Here is a 22,281-nt window from a genome sequence, read left to right on the forward strand (position 1 = left end):
ACCTGTCGACCGAAAGCAACAAAACCAGCAGCAGGTTACGGGATCCGATCACGTCGGCCGCGCGCCACATGCATGCTGGGAGCCCGCTTACTGTATCGATCACTCGCTAATTAGATGATAATTAGGATTAAAACGAGCAGAGCACAGGGGCCATTCGCTTTCATGCCAAGCGCAGCACATTTCTGACAGCAACCCCCTCGTTATATCACTAAGTCTACAGAGACGTTTGGTCGTGTCCTTCGCTCGGCGGGCACAGGGTGTCCTTTACTATCCTCCGGCTGACCTCAAGTGCTGCTGTGAGGCCTGCAGCTGCTGCTCTGGTGCCAACTTTCAAGCTGACGTCTGCTCTGCGTGTGTGTGTGTGTGTGTGTCCGCCTCTCCTCTCATGTCCAACCTCATCCCCTGACCCGCGAGTTGTAAAGCCAGTTTTACTTATTTATGAATTGGGCGTCACTCAAGTGCCACCTGTGCCAGCCATCAGTTTTCATGCTCTTGCATTGGCATCCCGGACAGGAATGGTTCCTGTCTTGCTGCTGGCTTGGCGCATTTTGAAGATGAGCAGATGGATGAAGAGTCATTGGTGGAGTCTCAGCCTCTCCCTGCAGCATCAGGTTGGCAAACCCAATTAGTAATAAGAGCAAGGACGGGATATCAAACTGGAGACGTGTCTCAAAATCAAAAATCTTAATTGATTAATAAAATAAAAAGATCGTTCTGAAGGCTGGAGGGAAGGAAGGCCTTTAGGTAGTCAGGCGGTGGGTGATGAGCCTCGGGCAGGCCGACCTTCACACCCACCTCCCCACGCTGGACCCCGTGCTGTGACTGGCTGGTCACTCTGGTAGTTTGTGAAGCCCCCTTAAGGATGTTGTCGGGAGCCTTTTGTTTGTCTGTGCCATGTCCAGCACCCCAGTGGTGAGCACATCCCACCTGGCCTTTGACTTATGAACGCAGCTGTTTCTGTAGAATTCGGGCACCAAGGTTCAGGTGGGAGGTGAACTGGTCACTGGAGCTCACCTGAGCAGCCATTTGAACTGTGTGTGTGCAGGAAATGCCCAGAAGTTTAAACCAAAATGCAAAGCGGAGCCCACAAACACCGGTGAGTAGAAGTCGCTGATCAGTCGCCGTCCACTGAAGCTCGTCGGGACAACTGGCAGCAAACGGCTCCCCACTGCAAAGTGTCAGCAGGCCCAAGATTGGGGAGTTGTATCTGTAAGGGGGCCGACCAGAAGGACCATGTGGGTGATGCCGGTCACTAGGCGTGCATGTCGAGGAAGCCGTGCTTATCGGGATTTGTGATCTTCTCCTTTCTGTCTTTCAGCTTCAGTACCACGCAGGCCTCGCCTCCAGCCTACTGAACCAGCAGTCCCTAAAGCGGTCTGCCAATCAAATGGGGGCCTCAGCAAAGCGTCGCCCGAAGGTCCAGCCGTCCACCCTCGTCATTCCTCCGCAGTAAGTGCGCCTTTGTCTTTGTGGGTTATGTCTCGTTGTGCTCTTGTGAGGTGGGCACTGCCACAGCAGCGGGGGGTGGTCCTGAGCCTGTCGGGGGGGGGGCCATGTCACGTCTTCTAGGACAGCTTATTACAGTTCAGGGTGCTGAGGCGAGTGCCCGCCCGTATTAATTTTGGTCCATCAGCTTTAGTTTCTTGTTTTATTTGTGCCTGTTGTCACACACTGTTGACATTTCATAAGGTCTGCTCTGATGGTGGCCTCCACATAGACGCTGGTTTGTAAGTACACAAGCCCATTTCCTTTTGTTGTTGTACACCATACGAATACATGAAATGAATAACTGGACATGACTTTCTCCCAGTTGAGTGACAATTCAGGGTCTCCTTCACCTACAGCATCAGGTCCAAAAAAAAAACTCAAAGACCTACACCCAAAACTGAGACCCTCCTCACGTCACTGAAGGGAGAGAGGAACCACAAAACCCCTGGCCCCAAAATGAAGCAAACGTTTACTTATTTGTGTTCCTGAGACGTCTTTCTAAATTCTTCTGGTTTTTGTTTTTGTTTTTTTGGTTTTTTTTTTTACGCCTGGCGTCTCGGCTCACCGTTACAAGACGACCCCCATGTGATATGGCGTTCAAGTCGTCTGGATGTCTAGTTGTGCAGGGTGTCAAGCTCTCCTCAATCTGTAGCCCTCATTTTGAACCAGACGGTGGTACAGGGAGTGTCACCCTGATGATAAAGAAGAGCAAAGCAGCAGGTCACAGATGATCAGAAGGACTTGACGTCGGTCATCGGCTGACCCCAGGGGTTCACCCGCTAAAGGGATACGAGGGGTCAAAGGCGCTCCTTTTCACAAAACTTGAGTGACGCAGGCATGTGGAATGTCACTGATCACGACTACGATTGTATTTTTGGACATTTGATTCTTTACGGTGGTCTCTGCCCTCTGAGAGCCCCACTCAGGAGGACACATTTCTGATCAGGTTAGCCTCCTTCAAGGTCAGTGATTATGAACCTGGGGTGGTTTTTGGTTTTTGATCCTTTAGTAGACCCCCAATCGCCCCCAAGTAAACTGCCATCAGAGGGTGACAAATGACAATTGAGACAAATGAAGCACACACTTACATATTTCAAATATTTGATGTACCTCTTCTTGTTTATTCTGTACTTCTACCCCATGAATGAAATCATCCCACTTCTGATGAAGACCCTTAGTTAGGGTGGTTTATGCTAATTCAGACTTTTGTGTTCTTAATTTCAATAGAAAACATTAAAAAATAAACCCAGGAGCTCAGAAAATTTCAAAGTAGTGCCATTGATCCTATGAACCCATGAAATTCAAAAATAGTACAAAAAAATCCAAAATGAGAATACATTTCAATATCGTAAATAAAAAACAGAGAAAGGAGACGATGATGATGAGGGTCAAGGCAAGCTGAAAGTTGGCCCATTTGATCAAATTCTCGGCCCACCTTTTCCTTCCTCACGGTGACTGCTGTGTTCACAATAAAACACAATCGCGTCAGAAACAGCGCAGCATTAGCCGTACTTTACAATTAAAATGGTTTAAAAAATGGAAGGTACAAATATACTGGGAAACAAATGAAGAGAAGTGGAGTGAAAAGGGGAGCGTCAGCAGTGGAAGGTGAAGAACGCTGGCGGACGTCGTCTTAAACGGCAGAATCGCACACACCACACTGACGGGGCGCCCAGTTTATGAGACCTGGGTGGTCTCGAGACGCCGATCACAGCTTAATGGACGTACTTTCGTTTAGGGCCAGTGCCCTGTAGACCCCGTTTTAAACCACAAGAACAGAAAGTTTATCAAAAAACGGCCCAATTGGGGGTTTAACAGCAGCCACGATTGTGACTTGGAGGATGTCACACGTCTCCTCTGTTTGTGACTTCGGTGTGACAGGTTCCTCCTCGTTTGTGCCCGCTTACTCTGCTCTGTCCTACTGTATTGAGGATGACTTGTGTTCTCATCTGTGTGTTGTCTTGTATTGAAGCCTTTTTTGTTTTTGACCCCCACTGCACGCCCAGCCTGCCTGCTAAGGGGGTCTCTCTCTTTGAACCGCCTTTCCAGAGGTTTCTTCCATTTTTTCCCTACAAGGGTTTTGTTTTCCTTGTCTTCTTACAGAGTTGAGGCCGGGGGGGCTGTCAAAGCCCACTGTGTGATATACAAAAATCAATTGCATTGTATTATGTCAAACGGCAGTGATCCGAAAGCCCTGCGGCTGGCCTGATGTTGTGCTGGAGGATCCGCGAGTTCTCGCTCGACTCTTACGATTTCTGAACACTTTGTGCCCCTCTAATCAGTACGGAGTTCCTTCTGAGTTTCGACGTCGAGGTGATCTTCTGAGCTGATGTTCGATTTTGTTAAGTCGACTATTTAATGCCCTGGTAAGACCACCTCTGTACAAGAAAGACATAGCAGCACCTGAGGCCGCGCAGAGGAGACCAGGCAGGAGCATCATGGGACTTATGGAGATGTCCTGCGGAGTAAAACAGTTTAGTGTACGGCATGGGGACCTCATCCAGGTGTTGGTAAAGCAGATCCTGCGACATCCGTTCAGCTTGAGGGTGAATCAGGAAGACATGGAGGGGACGTTCACTTAGGCCTGACGCCAGTGTTTGTCCTGCTCGAGCTCTCTGCTACTCTCCTGTCCCCTTTTGTATTCTTGATTGTGTCATCTCGGGTCTCAAGGACCCGCCACTGTCTATCAGGTGTTGCACTTTCTAACATCTCCCCGCCTTCCCTTCTACACCTCTAACCTCAGGCGAGTACACCAAGCAGGAGTTAAGTTACAGTTTTAAACGATGGATTATTGGTCATCTTCATGTCATGAGAAGTTTAGCAAAATGACTCCTTTTATTAGCTAACTAGAAAGATTACAATATGCAAGCTGTTGAGGCAACTCAGACCTGAAGAAGTTAGCCAATAAAGGGGGTCATTTCGTTAAACTTCTCACTACGTCCATAATGGCCAACATGGTCTGACGCCCCAGTACTGCTGGTGATATTCATAAAAGAACAACGATAAGTAAAGTCCAAGTGACTCTGGGCGACCATACAGCCTGATAGATGCTGGCACACAGACTTGCAGTCACTTTAAATTTCTCAGTGTGGCTGCCGAGCTGTGCTCTTCAGTGTGGTGGTCTTTTCAGTCCAAGGTCTGTGTGTGTGTGCGTGAGATGCTCCTTCTTCATCATGGTGGTGGTAGAGAGAGAGAGAGGTAAAGCAACCAAATGTCTCCATTCTCTGCCCAAACCCTTACCCCAGTATGGCGTCGTGCTACAGAATGGCCTCTGATTCTTCAGGCCAGTGGGGGGCACACAATACCTACCCTCAAGACCATTGCTTGAGCTGATGCCAGCCGGGCAGGGGGGTTTGGCAAAGGCTTTGTTTGTGGCTTTTATGCTCTCCATCCAAATGCAGCTGGTCTGATACTCCGTCCCACCCAGTGCACCCAAGACCCCTTGATAAGCCAAAGCTTTCCAGCGAGGTGGCCTTCTAGTTTGAGGCACCCCCCCAAACTCCGCCCTAATTTCCAAAGTCAGACCTAAAGACTGGGGTGGGTGCCGGGGGGTGGGCTGGTCTTTAGACATCAAAGCATTGCTGTTCTCCAGTTCTCATTGCTGTTCTCCTGAGTGGACACATTTGCTTGGTGTGACTTACAGATGAAGACGTAACAACAGGGTGAGCCGTAAAGAAGTGCCACCACGTATACAAACGCTACGAGACCAAATCAGCGTCATTACGACACAAAGAAAGGGCAAACTTAAAATGACGTCTTCAAAGAGGTGGCCGTCATTAGCGATACAGTCCTCGAGACGATTTCTGAACGCTTGTGTGACTCACTTGGCCATTTCAAGAGGAATTGCGGAGATTTTGTGACGAATGGCGTCCTTGAGGGCTTCAAGGTCCCGAGGTCAGCGTGAGTAGACCTTCAACGCACAGAGCGAGATCAAGCGAACGTGACGGCCACCCAACATCGCCGCACAGGGAGATCAGCATCTGCGGAAACATCTCCTGCTAAACTTGCATGGGTCTCTGCACAGGCGTCCACCACATCCATTTCTTCCAGTCCTCCAGCATTTCAATGTGACGTTCTGAAGTAACGGTGACCGTTGTGCCCACCTCCTCAAAAAAAGTAAGGGCCTACAATGGCAAATTCTGTACCGCGTGTCCTCCCTGTGTCGGGGTCTCTGATGAAGTTCACGAGGGTTGGTTTCGGCCCAATAGCGGAAGTTCTGCTTATTTACGCAACCATTCAAATGGAATTGTGCCTCGTCGCTGACGTCACGTGACGATCTCGATGAACGGTTGGCAGAATGTTGGCGCACAACTCTTTACGGCTCTGCCAGTCTCTCTCAGTGAGTTCCTACACTCCCATCATTTTTGTGTGGATGGAAGGTCCTCGTGCAAAATCAAAGCCATGTTGGAAATGCCTGAGGCAGACACACGCTGAACGTCTAGCAGACTGCAAAATGGACCTTACAGCTGGGATGTTTTCAGTGCGAGGACCGCCTGGAGATTTCCTGTTCTGTGTTGTTGGACCCGTCTGTCTAAATTTAGAATTGTTTTCCGCCGTCAAGTGCGTAGTGATGATGGACTTGTCATTTTTGAAGAACGCTTTGACTGCGAAAGCAACGGTGCCCACCAGATCCAGGCATGTGGCTGACTGAAAACTACAAGGGGTCGCCTATCAAAGGACCCCCACTCCAGTACCTTGAGAAATGGGGTACTTCATTTTGGCTCACCCTGTACAACACTTCACACCACACCAGCCAGGAGGAGAGTTGTGGGACACTGAAACAAACTACCGGGACGAGACGGTGGGATGCGACAAACGGGCCCGGTGGACTGAATGGCCTCCCCTCGTTAGTTTCTTGTGTTTTACGACACATGTTGATGTTTTGTTTGTTACTTATGGGCCCACTTGTAAAAGTTTTTCAGGACACGTTTCCCTTTTGATTTCTCCTTTGCCTCTTCGTGGACTCGCGTTTTTAACCCCCTGGTTTTGCTTTTCGTTTGTCTCCCGGGCCCTCAGTCAGCCCACTTGGCCTGCTGACCACCTCCTGTTTGCGACTGGAGTCAAATCCCCAAGATGGCCTCACTCTGCCACATCAGTTTGAAGCGAATGTCCCGTCGTTGAGATGAAATTGTCTTTCGAGTGCTGCCCACCATGAACAGCAATGACACTGTCACAAGATGGAGCCCCCAAATCTCTTTGTTTACCACTTCAGTGTCGTGATGGATGGCGGAGCCCCAGCCGCGCTCTGTGATGTGACGTCTCCCGCCTCTCCGCTCGGCCCGCGACTTATTCTAATGGTGGCGCCGCATGAAGCCCCACCTAAATGCTTGGTGAGGCGGCTCGCTTGGTGGTAAAAGCCCGTAACAAATGGCCACTTGTTTTTAAATGTCACTTTTCCGACTACCTTGGTACATTTTGCCAGAAAAATTCATTTTCTCCTGCTGACTTCATCTTCCCGATTCATGAAACGAAGGCTTTGATCGTGTAAAATGAATGCCATCTCTTGTTTAAAGTTTCCAATCCTACCAGGAAGCCACTTTGAAAAGTTGCCCTCGGTGGCTGCAAATGCACTTGTGAGACATGAAAGGCAGGCAGGCGCGTCAAAGGCGGTTCTGCAGTGCATTATGGGCCCACTTGTGGCGGGCAGCACAATGGCTTGGCGTTGTCAAGTGCCTCATGGGCGGGCAGGCGAGTGGCACTCTTTGCACGTCTGCATCTCGCTTCTCTTTGTGTGATTAGCATGTTGGCCTCAAAAATACACCAGCAGGCAACGACTAGAAGAAACAAAGACCCCCAGGCAGGTCATGTTGATGTGATATAGCGCCTTAGTGACGTGAAGTGAGGATCCAACTGTCAGGAATGGAGTATCGCCCCCTCACAGCGTCGGCAGACCCTTCACTCACAGCCTTGTGCTAAACTCGTTTCCGTTTGTTTTGTCCCTCATCACGTGACGCCCAACACCCTGAGTGACGAAAGGAACACCAAATGCGTTAAAAATAAGAACGTGAAAATGAGGAGAGCCTGCAGGCCGCTCCCCATCGAGGTGTTTGTGGAGACCACCCCCCTGTCCAGAAGATGGACTCAATCCACGCCCTGGGCGGGCCAGAAGATGGAGTCCTCCTGCAGTGTTGTGCCAGCTTCTTAAATCAAAAGAAGGCGTGAGGACGGCGAGCTCCCCGGTCACCTGTGCGTTGCGTTGGTCCCAACAGAAGGCCAGTCACATTTTGAATTCCTTGTCACACGGAGAGCTCGGGCGCCATGGCCTTAGTCCATACGTCACAGGCCACTCACGCACTTTTGCTTAACCTGTGGTGGGCCATTTGGTTCAGAAGAATCCTGAAAAAAGCAGGCATGGAGTACGTCGGGCCTCGTTTACACGTCACCTCGGACCAGCGACGTCTCTCCCCGGCTGGCTGCCTGCCTAGCAGATGTGCCAAACACGGAGGCCTCTTTGAAGGCAGCGCTGCCGACGCTGTGGCGCCCGCCGAGAGTTGTAACGCTGTACTTCTGCCTGGTTATTCTTTTATATTTTATTGCACCGACAACAAGAATTGAGGATTTCTTTTTATTTTGCTCTTGAGGGTTATGAATATTTATATCACATTTCTTCTAAGGTCCCTCATAAGGCACACGGAGATCTCCTGTTTGAGACTTTCTTCCTTCCTCATGTAAGTCGACGGCTGAAGACGCCCGTCTCAAATGTCCCGTCCACGTTCGGCTCGTGTGATGTCACCGAGGGGAGAGTGCGAGGCAGGCCGTCACGAAATGTGGATGATATATATACTCATCGACCTGCGATGTCGGATGAAATTCTTAAAAAGTTAGAAGTGAGCGTCCAATCAGGCGAGAGCCGCACGCGGTAAGTGAGGAGCGTTTACACCGTGTGGGTGTGGCCTGTGGAGTAAGCGAGTCCAAGAATGTCACCGTGTGGTGCGCTCACTTTCTACCTTCACCTTTTCTTCTCTTTTTTTATGTCGTTTAGCACTCCAGTTGTTTGTTTACTTTTATATTATTTAGGCCATTGGCTCCAGCAGACCCCCGTGACCCTGTAGTTGGGATAATGGATGGATGGATGGATGGATTATTTAAGCCGTTTTTGCCACCATTTTGATTATTTACCAATGGTGCCATTTTGAGCCCCCTGACTGCCCCCGTGGTATTAGGGGCGTGTCCTCCGAGGTCATGAGCCGTCAATCACAAGTCATCAGGGTGACGAGGTCACTTCCTCTTCTGAGCTCACTTAATCAAATCAAATCTTTTGTCGTTTCCCTAACAGTCGTTTGACTTGGTGGGCTCTGCCTTTGCTCTCCCGATGTCAGATCAGATCTTCTGGTTATTTTAAAATTCAACGTGCGCTCCTTTCCAGTACGAGTGCAATCTGATTGGTGTGTTGGGCCCGACTCCGCCCCCTGTGACTCGTGTGTGTGTGAAGTCGAGCAGGAGAACGGCGAGTCTGGCGCCGCGTTTGGACAGGTAAACGGCGAGCACAAGGTGGTAGACGGGGTCCGGTGCCACGCAGATTCACACCGTCAATGGGACAGAGATTGATTGATTTTTGGTGGGGGTTCTCGGAATGCACCCACCCAGCCTTGGCCCGAGTCGCACTCATGAATGAATATCCTGTTTAATGGAAAGGAAACATAAACAACAAAAAATCCGACAGCCCCTCCACTTCCCCACGGCAATAAACGCCTAAAGCAGAACCCCCCGGATGGTGTCTATGAAGCAGTCCTGTGGTACGTGGTGGGGAGTGGCAGACCCTGTGAACTGTAGAGGTGAATGTGAAGCTTGATCTGCTGTGTCTGAAGCATTTCGTGTTGAGATGCGTGGCAGTGCCCCCTCCGACGGGCACGAGACCACACTTGAGTCCAATCCCCCAGTAATGCAGGAGTGCCGTGTGATGTCCACACCGGCACACAGCGGTCCCCCTTCTTGGTTTAGCTGGTCCTCTTTTAAAGTTCCCATCAGCCCCTGCGCCCGTTGCCGATGCCCAGTGAGGGTCATACCCTTCGGGGCAGCTGGGAAATGAAGTCCATCGAGTTGTAGGACTGCTGCCCTTGTATCTGTTTGTTAAAAGGTCTCCATTGGGTGGCCACTGTAGGCGGCTGAGGTCGAGAGTTTCCATCCACGTCACCTGAGGACTCTCCCAACTCCATACCCGTGTCACTGTGGAGTCCCCGACTTGAGGCCATTAGGGTGTCGTCTCGACTTCCATAAGTGCTAAGGTCACAATCACTGCTCTGGCACAGACTGATGCCAGCCTTCATTTACTAGATGAGATTTTTAGAGGGTCTGACGTTTTTGGTTTAAACAGACGCCAGGCCTCTGACTGCCATCATTGAGCTCACTGGGAGGTGGACCTGTGGCTGCATTGAAGGGCCCCCCTTCAGGACAGGGGCTCGGAAGAGAACCCTTGAGGCATTGCTGTTACTCGGCCCACCATATAAATGTAGGAAACTGTTTGTGATGTGAGATGGAGGATTGATTGATGTTAACTAATCAGTTAATTATTGACCAGTTTTGCTATTGGCAATGCCAGTCACTAATTCAATAATTCAGTGAGGCTCCTACTTGATTATGTAGGAGGCGGTGAGTTAATGACGTGAGACCACCCTCTGTTTGCCAACGTCTCCCGCCTCGTTTTCCGGTCTTTTCCTTTGCCTTTTGACCCCGTGGCTTCTCTTCATCTTCACTCAAATTTTTTTTGGACTGTTTGCCCTTTTTTGTAGTTGGCACAACACATTTGTAAACTCGCCTCGTCTTGTGTGTGACTTAAGTGGCGGGGCACTTCACAGATTCAGCTTTCTTGTGAGGAGGTCACTTCACTCCACTGATACAAGTAAGGCACGTGGGCACAGGCCTCTTTGAACCCGAGCTCACTGCTCCTGCTGCTTGAGGTAAGTTATCCGTCAAAACAGAAAAGCAAAAGCCACTGGCTTAGAAGTGAACCTCGGAGGAGCATAACGCGTGCCACCCTGTGAGCGCCGCCCTGTGCTTGGCGTTTCCGTTTGACAGACCTCAGCGCTCATTGGTCAGGTTTCTCGCTGATTGAGCCGACGCCGCCAGCACTTTCGCCTTTGAGTTGAACTTCTGGTCAGGTGATCTCCAGTCAGTCACGGACCCCCCCTCAGCCTTCAGTGAAAGCTCTTGAGCCCCCACAAGCGATTAGGGTACATTTTTAACCATTTGAACTTAAGTTTGGGTTCATCAACATAGCAGTGTATACTTGAAAGGGTAGGATATAAGCCCACCTCTCTGCTGTCAGGTCTGGATGGGGGGCAGGCACTGGTACAACGCATTGCCACAACCACCTCATGACAAAACACCTTGGGATCCTGGTTGGCAACCCTCACCCCCCCAAGCCAACACGTGGTGCAGTGCCACCCTCTATCTGCTGCGGTCAGGTGTTAGGTGGGTGTCCCCTTGGCCTGGTCCAGTCCTGAACAGTGAGAATCCTGTGAGCTAGATCACCCTCGGGGGAAATGTGCCAGATGGCCGTAGTGCCGTAACTGACGCTCCTGCATGTTGCAGGTCATGTGCCTCATTCAGGACTCCATGAGCAACACAAAGACACACCAGTGGTACCCAAGGACCCTCCAAAAAGAAACAGTGCCAAGGGAGTCCAGTCTTCATCTCAGGTCATTTGAGAGCGTTCTGGACTCACAAACAGGTGGCACCAGGACTCTGAAGACTTTTTCAGAGATGCTCTGCCACTGTACCATCATAACCCTGCTGACCAGGATAACGGCCTGCGCATATCTGGTAGACTGTACTGCTCTCTAGTCCTGTGCCCACCCAAAAGGCCGCTACATGTATCTCCTCTCATAACCCAGCTGGCCATATTAGACTGTGCCCACAGTTTAGCACCCTCTAGTGGTGGTGCTGTTTTGTTTTTTTTTAAGCTGCAGGTCAGTTTTGTTTTTGCTCGTTGGTCTAGTGGGTGGCGTGGAGTGGGGATCTGCACTGCCAGTCAGAAGGTTGCCGGTTCATATCCCGTAAACGCCCGAAGTGACTCTACTTCATTGGGCCCATGAGCAAGGCCCTTAATCTGCATTTGCTCCATCCTGGGTATGATGTTAATCTGCATGTGGGCCCTCCAACCTGTAGGGAAAAACCTGGGGGTTGGTGGCAGAATTGGCACTCCAGCCATCGTAAAAAAAACTTCCCACTGGTTCCATAGCATCTGAACTGGTGTGGTGCTGAGGTGTCACCCGTCACATGGCTGCACTTGGGTCCTAATCTGGGTTGATTTGTCATGTGGTGGGTGTGGCGATGCGCTGTATCAGCGTGGGCTCCTAACCCCTGTCTCTCTGTCCTCTCAAGAAGGAAATGGAAAGGACCTCCGTATGAGAGGCGCATCACGTGACGCATGCGGGCAGAGACATACGAGCGGGTGTAGAGAGCTTCTGCCCTGAGCTTGCCACTCACACGGTGGGATGTGTGTACCACCCCAGCCAAAGTCCCCTAACCTGCCACTGTCTCCAGAGTGGGTTGTGTTGTCCCCAAGGCAGTTCAGGCACTTGGCGGCAGATGCGAGGCGATTGATCAGAAGGCAGTAGAAGTCATGGGATGCGTTTCTTCTGCCATTGAAAGCCATTTTGAAGAGAATCACCCAAAGGTGAAGTTTGGGCGTCGGGGTGACGGTCAAAAAGGATGAAGGTGGTGCGGCTTGTTCTGTAGTGCCAGCCTCGTGTTAGAACCTTGTGGCTTATCGTCATGTGTGTAGCGTCGCAGGATAAACTGGAAACGTGTTGAAAATGGCCGGGCAGGGTTAGGGTTCAGCACACACACACACACACACACACACACACTGCATTGTAAGTGTGCATTTCATGGCGTCTAACACTTTTTTTTTTTTTTTTTGCCTCGTTATTATTGCTGTTATTTCTGAATATGACTCAGTGTTACAAAAATATTTAATAAACAAACACTCGATAAGCAACTGAAAAATGTTAGGAGCTGCAGCTTTCAAGTGGGCTCCTCAAGTCCCTGCCACACGCGCCAGTGGGCACTTTCTTACTTGTTCTTATTTGGTTTTCTGGATGTTGCTGATGCCCAGAGGCCCACAATTATCAAGTTTTACTTCCATTAAGTACAAAAGAAAAGTCAACTGCACCAGAGTTTGAGTCCGGTTCTTAACAAATCCAACCATCGACAACAGCTGAAGTAAAGTGCACAAGTCTGGTTGGGTGGGCATCCGGACGCTGGAGACCTCACAGCCGTGAAACACCTGGGCGTATTCGTGCCACTTCACAAGTTGACAACTGTAGGTTTGGCGCTGAGGCATCCATTCAGGCGGAGAGGAGCGGGCACTGGCTGAGCTGCTTGGGTGGGCCTCGGTGAGCGGTTCACATACAGTGGGAATAGAAAAGAACCCCCCCCTTTGAAATATTCCCATTTTTTTTGCTTTACAGCCTTAAATGTAAACACACACACTAATATTTCTGTCCAGCTTTACTTACTCAATGCCACCTCTAACATCCAAGTGAAAGAAATCACAGCAACAGTTCAGAAAAATATTAAAAAATCAAACACAAGACCGACTGAGATGAATAAAGGACCCCCCATGTCAATGTCACTTTGGTGACCCCCTTTTGCTTTAATGACAGCCCTGAGTCTGTTGATTCTTCTCTATCAGCTTTGCACACTTAGATTGAGCCCACTGAATATTTGTCCACACAACCCCCCCCCCCCCCCCACTCTTTTTTCCAGTTTAACTGTTCAAGTTCGTTCATATTAGATGGTGATCATTGGTGGTCTGTTATCTTCAGATCTTTCCACAGATTGAGGTCTGGACTCTGACTGGCCACACCAGGACATTCACTTTCTTCTCTTTCAGCCACCGTGTGCTCCATTTTGCTGTGTGCTTCGGGTTGTTGTCGTGTTGAGAGGTGAACATTCTGCCCATCTTCAATGTTCTGGCAGAGGGTACCAGGTTTTCCTCAAGAATTTGATGGTATTTTGCCCCCTCCATTTTTCCTTCTCCCCTAACGAGAGCCCCAGGCCCCCACAACAGGATGCTGCCCCCTCCATGCTTTACTGTCGGTATGGTGTGTTGTGGATGGTGAGCTGCATTGGTGTACCGTTTTGTATCGAGGCCAAATAGTTTGATTTTGGTCTCCTCTGACCATAAGACCTTTTTCCACTTGGCATCAGAATCTTCAAGGTGCATTCTGGGAAAGCTCAAACGAGCCTTAATGTGGCCTTTCTTGAGATGTGAGACCCTCCTGAACAAGCCACCATGGTGAAGCACTTGTCAAATTGTTGTCACATGCACACCATTAATGACCACTCTGTGCTATCAAATCCTGTAACTCCTTCAAAGTGGCCATTGGCCTCTCGGTGGCCTCTCTTACCAGTTTCCTCCTTGCTCTTCCATCCAGTTTGGAGGGTCCTAGTCGTACCAAACATTTCTTTATGATGGACTTTACTGAGCTCCTTGGGATTGATAAAGCCTTTGAGATTTTCTGGTCTCCATCTCCTGCCTTATGTCCGTCCACAACTCTGTCCCTGAGATCTTCTGAAAGTGTCCTGCCACCCATAGTCAGGTGTGTGCTGTCAGTGGCACTGCCAAGGAAGGGAATGAATGGACCAGGAACAGCTTCACTAATCACACTCATTACAACTGAGCACAGCCAGTAACCGCAATGGGAATGGGGGGCACTGACACCTGACTGAGTCTAGGAGGGGGGGGGGGGGGGGGTCTTTTATTAATCTCAGTCGGTCTTGGTTTTGATTTTTTATCATTTTTCTGAACTGTAGCTGTGATTTCTTTCACTTGGATGTTAGAGGTGGCATTGAGTAAGTAAAGCTGAGAAGGAATCTTAGTTTGTGTGTTAAGGCTGTAAAGCAAAAAAAATGGGAATATGTCAGGGGGGGGGGGATTCTTTTCTACACCCACTGTAGATAGATTGTTTGATAAGGCGCTATATAATAGATTGTAAGAAAGAAAGAACTTGATTTGTCCCCGGGGGGAATTTGTTTTTTTTTTTTTTGTTTTTTTTACAGAAGCTCTTGCAATAACTAAATCTACAAACAGAGAAATAAACCAATTTCTGTACACCCTGTGGTCTGAGCACACACCAGAATGACGAAAAGAGAAGGAAACAGTGAGGCGCCACACAGACGGATTGTTATAGCGGACCCCCCGTCGCGTTTCTTGCCAAAAGTCTGCTGGTTGATTTGTTGGGTGGAAGTCCTCGGTGTTTGTGTGTCACAGGGAGGATGTGCAACGTTGTTCATAGTGGTGCTCCATTTTGTCTTCATTCTGTCACCCAGAGGGTCTCCTATAACTGATGCTGTCTGCTCATTTTAATGAGCTTGTTGATTTGGTGGTCCTCCTGCCCAGCACACCACATTGGCCATCACTGAGTTGTAGAAGGTGCGTTGGACATCAGTGTGTCTGCTCTGCTCTTTCTTCTCCAGTTCCTGTGTGTTCTGAGGCCAGCCTGTCACTGATGTGGACCCCCAAGTACCTGCAGGAGTTCACCACCATGGAGGTCCTTTGGTGTGGTGACAGCCAGTAAGCAGTCCCTTGGCTTTGCTTGCAGACGATTCTCCAAGTTCTCCCCCTGACCGCTCTCCTCTTTGTCTCGTCCCCCCTATCAGTACCCCCCGTAGTCCTCTAAGTCCCCACAAGTGGTCTGACCTGCTGTTTTATTTCTAGAGAGCAGCAGACCTGTCAGTTGTTTATGGTGCGAGACGAGAGACAGTGAGGACACCCATGTGTGGTGGGCTGAATCTCGTGAGCCCCCCCTCTCCCCGTGATGACACACAGGACATGCAGGGCTCGCTCTCACATGCCACACTCTTTAGCACCCTGTAATGTGTCCCCTGTGTGACAGATTGTCCCTTTCACGCGTCTGTCTTGTCACATGAAGCGCTTTATCCTCTGAAAGCGGACCCTTGGCCAGGGGAGCGAGTGCCTTCTGTGCCCGGTGCCAGTGTTTCTCCCGATGCCCTCGATTGCTTGTTCTTCTTTCATTTGCAGGCTGCTTTGGCGGGAGTCTCATTTGCTCGTGTTGTTGCCTAAATTTAAAAATAGCTGCTCAGATATTTTCTTGGAAGGAGTTTAAAAAAAAAAAACACACAAATGGTTGAACAATGGAGTGGGCAGAAAGAAGAAAAGTGGGGCGTTTGAAGGCGACTCGCTCGCGGGCAGCCAATGTGCCTGTTTGATGCGAACCTTCCGGAGCTGCGGCCAGTCGTCCAGGGATCCTCCTGACGCGCCTCACGTCTGCTCTGAATCTGAGGTGACTTAACGATACGGGCGAATCAAAGAACCCGAAAGGGACATCGTCAAGTGACACGTTTGGTGGTGATCCCCGTCACGACACCTCTTACACACACACACACACACACACACACACACACGTGTGTACAAGATAAGCTGCCGAGGCCTTTGTCACCACACGTGCCCACCTGAGGTCACACCATTGGCTGGAAGACGACAACAGGCCATCCAGCCCAACAAGCTGGCAATGCGATCTGAAGGTCCTCAAAGTCCTGCTCTCCTCCTCATTAACGTTCACATTACCAGGCTGTGGTGACTCAAATCGGATTGATTGATTGATTGATTGATCGATTGATTGATGGATTGATTTGCCGTAAGGTGACACAAATCGGATGTTTTCAGGGCACAGAGATCTCTCTGCTTTGGCTCGTGTCAGATTGGGGTGCTGCTCCTTGATCAGGTGCGGATCGAGTTTGTGCCCGTATGACGTGACTGTGATTGGCCAGATTTGGAGTTCCTGTAGTCTTTCACCAATCGCTGTCATCATCATCATCATCATCAGCCAGCACAGCAAAACAACAATGGAGGAGACTTCACCTGTGACAACAGCCAGGGTCCCCCCAGTGCTGGCTCCTTTCTCGTAACCTCACACGTCTTGGTGCTGCAGTGCCAATGATAGCTCGCCGTGTGGCCTTTTGTCCACATACGCTGGTCACTACTGTGTCCAATTTGTCAGTTTTTATACCATGGGGTCATCTGACACATGTGACTTTTTTTTTTTTTTTTTTTTTTTTTATTGTTGGTGACACCGGTGACTCATGCCCAAACGTATCCGTGTCCACCCCCCTCTCCGAATGCCACCTCCTCATGTTTTGTGCCCGAGTTATGATGGCATTTTGTTGGAAGGTCACATTTTAATGGAGCAGGAGGGTGGATGACACTTAGCTGGAGGGGTCTGGATGTCCTAAAATTGGCACTGGACAAGCTGGTGTGGCAGCTCCTGGGCCCTCACGTCACGCAGCGAGCCTTGTGATCCACATCAGCATGAGACAAAGCTCCCGTGTCATTCTGTGTTTTATGGGGGGATTAATTAGCCGGTAATCGTTTACTAGAAGTCGGCCCCGTTCTGGGATGAGCCGCCTAAGAATCGCATCCGAATGGCATTAAGTGGCACTCGCTAGAAGATCCGTGTAATTGGATCTGCCGGGTGGAGAGGCGACCTCTCTGCCAAAAATAGCCCGGCGTGTGACCTTGAAGGGGTCCGTCTCAGAGTAAGGTGACCGCCAAGCAGCAGCCGCCACCACCACCACCATGCCTCATTTTAAAGAGCCCCCCGTGTGAACTCTGGCCCCCTAGAGGTGTCGGGGAGTCCCAGTCCACGATTCGGGACTCAGCAGTGGAGGGGTGGGCCTCATTTGTTATTGATGCTTTGATTATTAATAACTGATGATTCATTTGCTCTTCCTGATTTTCTTTCATTTTATTTCTGGTAGGAGTGAACGCTGAACGTTGTGCATGTTGTCGATGTCGAGCATCTGTGATGCATTATTTATATCTGAACACGCAAAGCCCCTTCAGCTATGCTAATGCCTGCCATTGAAGAGGGGGGTGGCAGCGAGCGTGCAGGAAATCGGCTGTGGTGGTCCGTAGTCTCTGTCTGTCTGTCGCCCAGCATGTCTCCCCCCCTCTCTGGGCGCCATTTTATCATTTACTGCTCCGTATGATGATCTCACTGGGGCCCTGCATTTGGACCCTCACTGAGGTGGCTGAAGAGGGCTGGGGTGCCATGTTGAGAGGCCCTCATCTTAGAGATGAACAGTCAGGTGACATTGGGGTCCACCAGTGGCTGACTTGAAGGTGTGGGGTGTCCACCAGTGGCGGACTTGCAGGTGTGGGGTGTCCACCAGTGGCGGACTTGCAGGTGTGGGGTGGTCCACCTTTACTCCGTACACTACAGCCAAACTGCTGGGACTCATTCAGCTTCAATTCTTTGCGTGTGCACCACTGGCACCGTGGGTAACACCGTCATGCCAACACAAGGGGCCGCCTGAGAGAGGAGAAGGTCTGCTTGAACCTGCATGCCTACTGGCCCACAATGCACTTCACTCTTGACATGTCAGGTGGGCCTTTGTATTTTGCCTCACGAATTGCAGTGGCTGTCAGTTTTAAACCAGCGCTGACGTCGTCCTTAAGAGTGGCCTATGGCGAGGGGTGCGGAGTAAGCAGGGGGTCCCGGGTGCTGTGGATGCGGTAGCCAGACATGTTGTTGTGCCCTTGTTCTGTTTTAAGCTTTGTTTTTTGTTGTCCTTTTCTTTGTGTTTGTTGTAATTTGAGCTCCGCCCCGTCTAGCGGGGTCTCCAGATGAGGCCTAAAGGTGTTGTCACATTACGTGACTTCTAGTCGAGGGGTACGTCAAACCTGCTGACTGCCAGTGCTGATCTCATTGTTGGATTGTGTCACCTAATGTGACTGTAGGTAAGTCACCTTTACCGACTGTGTGCCAGCCTTCCAGCACAGCTGTGCCCACCCCCTTTTGTGACGGCCAATGAGAGGCGTCCCAGTGCTGTACACAGGGTTCCGGCGAGTTCAGCCGTAGTCTCCATCCTTGTCTTTCTCTGTCCCCATTCTGACGTGGCACATAAAACACCACACATCGGACTGGTGGGCTTCTCTCCTGGAGGTTCCTTACTCCATTCTACGCATCAGAGTGCCCCCCACGGCTGCAGGCAAAGTCGGACCCGTGTGAGGGGCAAGTCGCAGACCAGTTGGAGTGGGACACTGGGGATGTGACGTTAATGGACGACTGCCTCCGACTCGCTGAGATTATCTGGGCGTCAGGTGGCCAATCGAGGTGACACGCATGCCTCCGTTCAGTGCTGAGTCGTTAGCCGCCGCCATCTTCTCCTCGCTTTCTGCCTCCCTGCCCTTTTCTTGAAGTTCTTTTGTGTTTTTTCCTTTGCTACCTTATTGGTCTTCTCTCCTGATTTTGGTCATTGTGGTCTTTTGCTTTATTATCAGATGGTCCCTCGTGAAGTTCTGAATACATCCTGATGTGTCAGGTCTAGGGGGGGCCTGGGGGCAGACGTTGAGATTAAAGCTGATGTTTACTTCTGGTGCTGAAAACTCTGAAATGCTGCTGGCGTGCTGTTTGAAAATTTGGCCAGTGCTGGCGTACTGAGTGGCACAGCAGGCTCTGTTGAGTGGTTCTTGATGCCCGTTTCTGATGATCCGCGTCTTTTTCGTGGTTGTGAGAGTCAGGGGTGTCTTTTCTTCTGATTTCTAACTGACTGATGATCTCCCAGAATCCCCCGGAGGCCACTCGCCCGAGTGTCCGGGTGCTCTGAGTTTGCTGACTGAAATGCGACTCTGCCAGGCCCCGTGCTGCCAGTTACCGACTTTTTGCTGACTTTGGATCTTTGACTTTCATGTTAGCGTTCGTCGATCTCAGGGGTCCTTTACTCTCAGGCTTGTCCTCCTGGTGGTCCTTCTCCTCTCTAAACCTCCGGCTCTTCACAGCTGAGAGAACAGCAAGAACTCGGTGGCCGGAGCAGCGCCTTCAGGTGACCAGGAGCTGCCAGTCCCGCTCAGGGGGTCTTTGCTGATGGCTGAGTTGTGCTTTACGTGTCTGTCCAGCTGAGCCTCCCTCATCTGAAGATTTTTAGCTTGGGCGCCGGACGCAAGTCTAAACACGAAACTTCTTCATGATTGAATTGTCTGTAATTATTTTGTGTGCGACACGAAGTCTCAGCTTAGGGGCTTCAGCTGTTAAACATCAGCAGCACACGATGGCCGACTTTCAGACCCCAACTACGACGCTGGGCTTTGATTTAAAGGCTCCTGCTCCCCCCAGCAGAGCGAGTGATGGGCACTGGACTGGCAGGGACAACGACTGGTGATAAACTGACAGCAACAGGGCATTGTGGCCCGTGTGCCCTCTAAGCTCACTCCACTCCCGCACGGCAGCTTTGGTGGGCCGCACAGCTGCTATTGCACCTTTCACAACTTGGTGGGCTCCACCAGACCCTCAAACTCGTTACTTGTGTGTTGGTGCACCGCTTCTTCTTCATCATCTTCGTTGTTGTCTTCTTCTTCATTGTCTTCCTTTTCTCCAAGCTGCTCCCTTTAGTGGTTGCCACAGCGGATCGTCGCTGCTTGAAAATTAAAGATGGACCATAAATAGGAAGTATCTGCTCATGTGGCGTTCACGTCTGCTAAGCAGTATAAAAAGTCTGAGGGGGCTCAGAGAGCCGCCCCACCTGGACAAGTGGGGTGGCACTTTCCGCTTGTGACGATTTTGGAATTTCAGATTAGGGACACTCAGCCTGTCAAACTCTCCACTTAAGTGCCGTGTTGGCTTTGGATCCGCAGGCCAACCTTAAACTGCCCTCAGGACAGAGCGCAGGACAAAACGGTAAAAAGTCACATACGAAGACCCCCGATTATACACCATACTGATGACAAAGTGGTCCTCCCCTCTCAGTGTCCCGGATGAGGCGCTTTGACACAAGTGACCCAATCACAGGATGGTGTGGATGACCAACCTAAAGACGTCAGATCCTGCCGTTACGCTTTGGTCGTAAGAATTGATCAGGTGCCAGTCTTGGTGGCACCTGTGACTTTGTTGAAAAGAATGACTTCTCGATGAGTTATAGAAGTCCTTGAGTTAAAGTTCAGAACACACACACGTTTTCAGTGTGACATTAAGGTCATGCACCACAATTTGAATTGTTTGCACCCCTTTCACTCGTCTTCACCAATAATTGTGTATAAGAAAGTGAAGCAGCTAAGTAAACGTAAGCACCGCTCGCGGACCACCGCGTCCCATGGTGTGTTGTTCAGCCCTGCTTACCGTCGCTATGACGAGTAGACTTGGGGGTCTGCGCTATGACAGAGGTGGTGACGTGTGGCCCGGTGGTGCTTGAACTTTGGGTTTCAGAGGTGCAGCTCGCATCTTCTCAATTGCAGGACCCCTTTGTCTTCTCCCCAATTGTGGCACTCGACAGCAACACACAAGTGACGGAGCACCGAGTCTGAAAAATAGTTAATGCAAAGAAAAGCAAATTAAAATTAGGAAGAATAAAAGATAAAAAAATAAATAAATTGTGCACACCTACAGGAGACCGAGCTGTGACTGTGAGAGGAAAACACAAATGACGGTCCAGTGACGGGGTCAGTCAGCAGAAAAAAATTAAGAAAACCCAACATCTCTAAGGGGGGTTTAGATGGGGGAGGCACAAAAGACCACCGTAGAGGAACTGGAAAAGAAAAGAGAAAAGTCGAGATGAACAAAGCGTGCAGGCTCATTGTGGAAGGAAGGAGTGGGAGAATTCATTAGAACAATCCGGACGTTCAACCCAAGAAAAGCTCGCCAGTCCTGCCCACCTCGTTGGTCTAAAACCACTACTTGGTCACTCACTCCATGTGTCTGTGGTCCTCTTCCTAATGTTTGTGCAAAATGGACAAGTTTCCAACAATGCCATCAACCCCCCGAAACGTTCTTGAGGACCTCATTTTAAAGTCACCGTCTCGATCCACTTCACTGATGGCCTTCATCATTTTGCACACTTCAGTCAGGTCTCCTCTTCATCTCCGTTAAGGCTCAGCTCTTTTCATTTTTCCTCCTAACTCGTCCCCTGTAGCCCCCCGTAATCAGCCCAGTTGCCCTTCTCTGGACCTTCTCTTGTGCTGCTATGTCTTTATGGAGACCAAAACTGCACAAAGGACTCCAGATGAGGCCTCACCAGTGTGTTATAAAACTTGAGCAGAACCTCCAGTGACCTGTACTCCACACATCAAGGGCGCTATATAACCGGACATTCTGTTAGCCTTCTTCATGGCTTCTGGACACTGTCAGCTGTAGAGTCCTCTACGACTCCTAAGTCCTTCTCATAAGGTGGGCTCTCGATGTTCAGACCCCACATGTGTCGTCATTCTTTACATTTAAAGACATTAAATTTCATCGTCCACACAGTCCATCTCTGATGATTGTAAATTGTCTGCCAGTCCACCTCTCTTGGCGTCCTGTACACTTCACCAGCTCGCTGTTTATCTTCCTGTTCAAGTCCTTTAGTGTATATGTATTAAAAAATAGCAGCAGCCCCAGCACTGCCCCCTGCTGGTCACCACTCTAAACAGTTCTGTGAAGGTCCCCCACACCGTCACCCTCTGCTTCCTGTGTCTGAACCAATTCTGCCCCCACCTCCTATACACTTGGCACACCCTGAACTGCCGCCACTTGTAGTTTGATGCCCACCTCTCACGTGGCATCTCGTCAAGTGCTTTCTCAAGTGAACACTCTGTCATGGAGCCTCATAAGAGCCAAATTTAAAAAGTGGGTTTTTAGGAGTTACTTAACCTGCCTGGCATATCTTAGTTGGTAAAGGATGCCAGAGTTGTGGTGCCGCCCCACATCTGCTATGCTTGGCCCTTGGAGTCAAAGCAGACTTGGTATGTTGGCTGCCAGGCTCTGCAGGTCAGAGGAGAGGAGCAAGATGACTTACAGCTTCAAACACCGCTGGTCCTGAAAGTCGCTGGCGCCCAGTGGACCGACGCTAAGACTG

At 50.2% G+C, this 22,281-nt stretch overlaps 2 protein-coding genes across 4 annotated transcripts in view; both read left to right on the plus strand.

Moving 5' to 3' along the window:
- The window catches only part of miga2 (mitoguardin 2), a 532,313-nt gene that overhangs the window by 506,039 nt on the left and 3,993 nt on the right, over positions 1-22,281 (plus strand). The window lies entirely within an intron of this gene.
- med27 (mediator complex subunit 27) overlaps positions 1-22,281 on the plus strand; it is a 204,338-nt gene that overhangs the window by 120,828 nt on the left and 61,229 nt on the right. The window contains exon 3 of the mRNA XM_028809067.2: positions 1,319-1,449. Within this exon, the coding sequence (XP_028664900.1) occupies positions 1,319-1,449 (131 nt within the window). The remainder of the gene's footprint in view (positions 1-1,318; positions 1,450-22,281) is intronic.

Source organism: Erpetoichthys calabaricus, chromosome 9 (assembly GCF_900747795.2).
Source record: "Erpetoichthys calabaricus chromosome 9, fErpCal1.3, whole genome shotgun sequence".
NCBI lineage: Eukaryota > Metazoa > Chordata > Cladistia > Polypteriformes > Polypteridae > Erpetoichthys > Erpetoichthys calabaricus.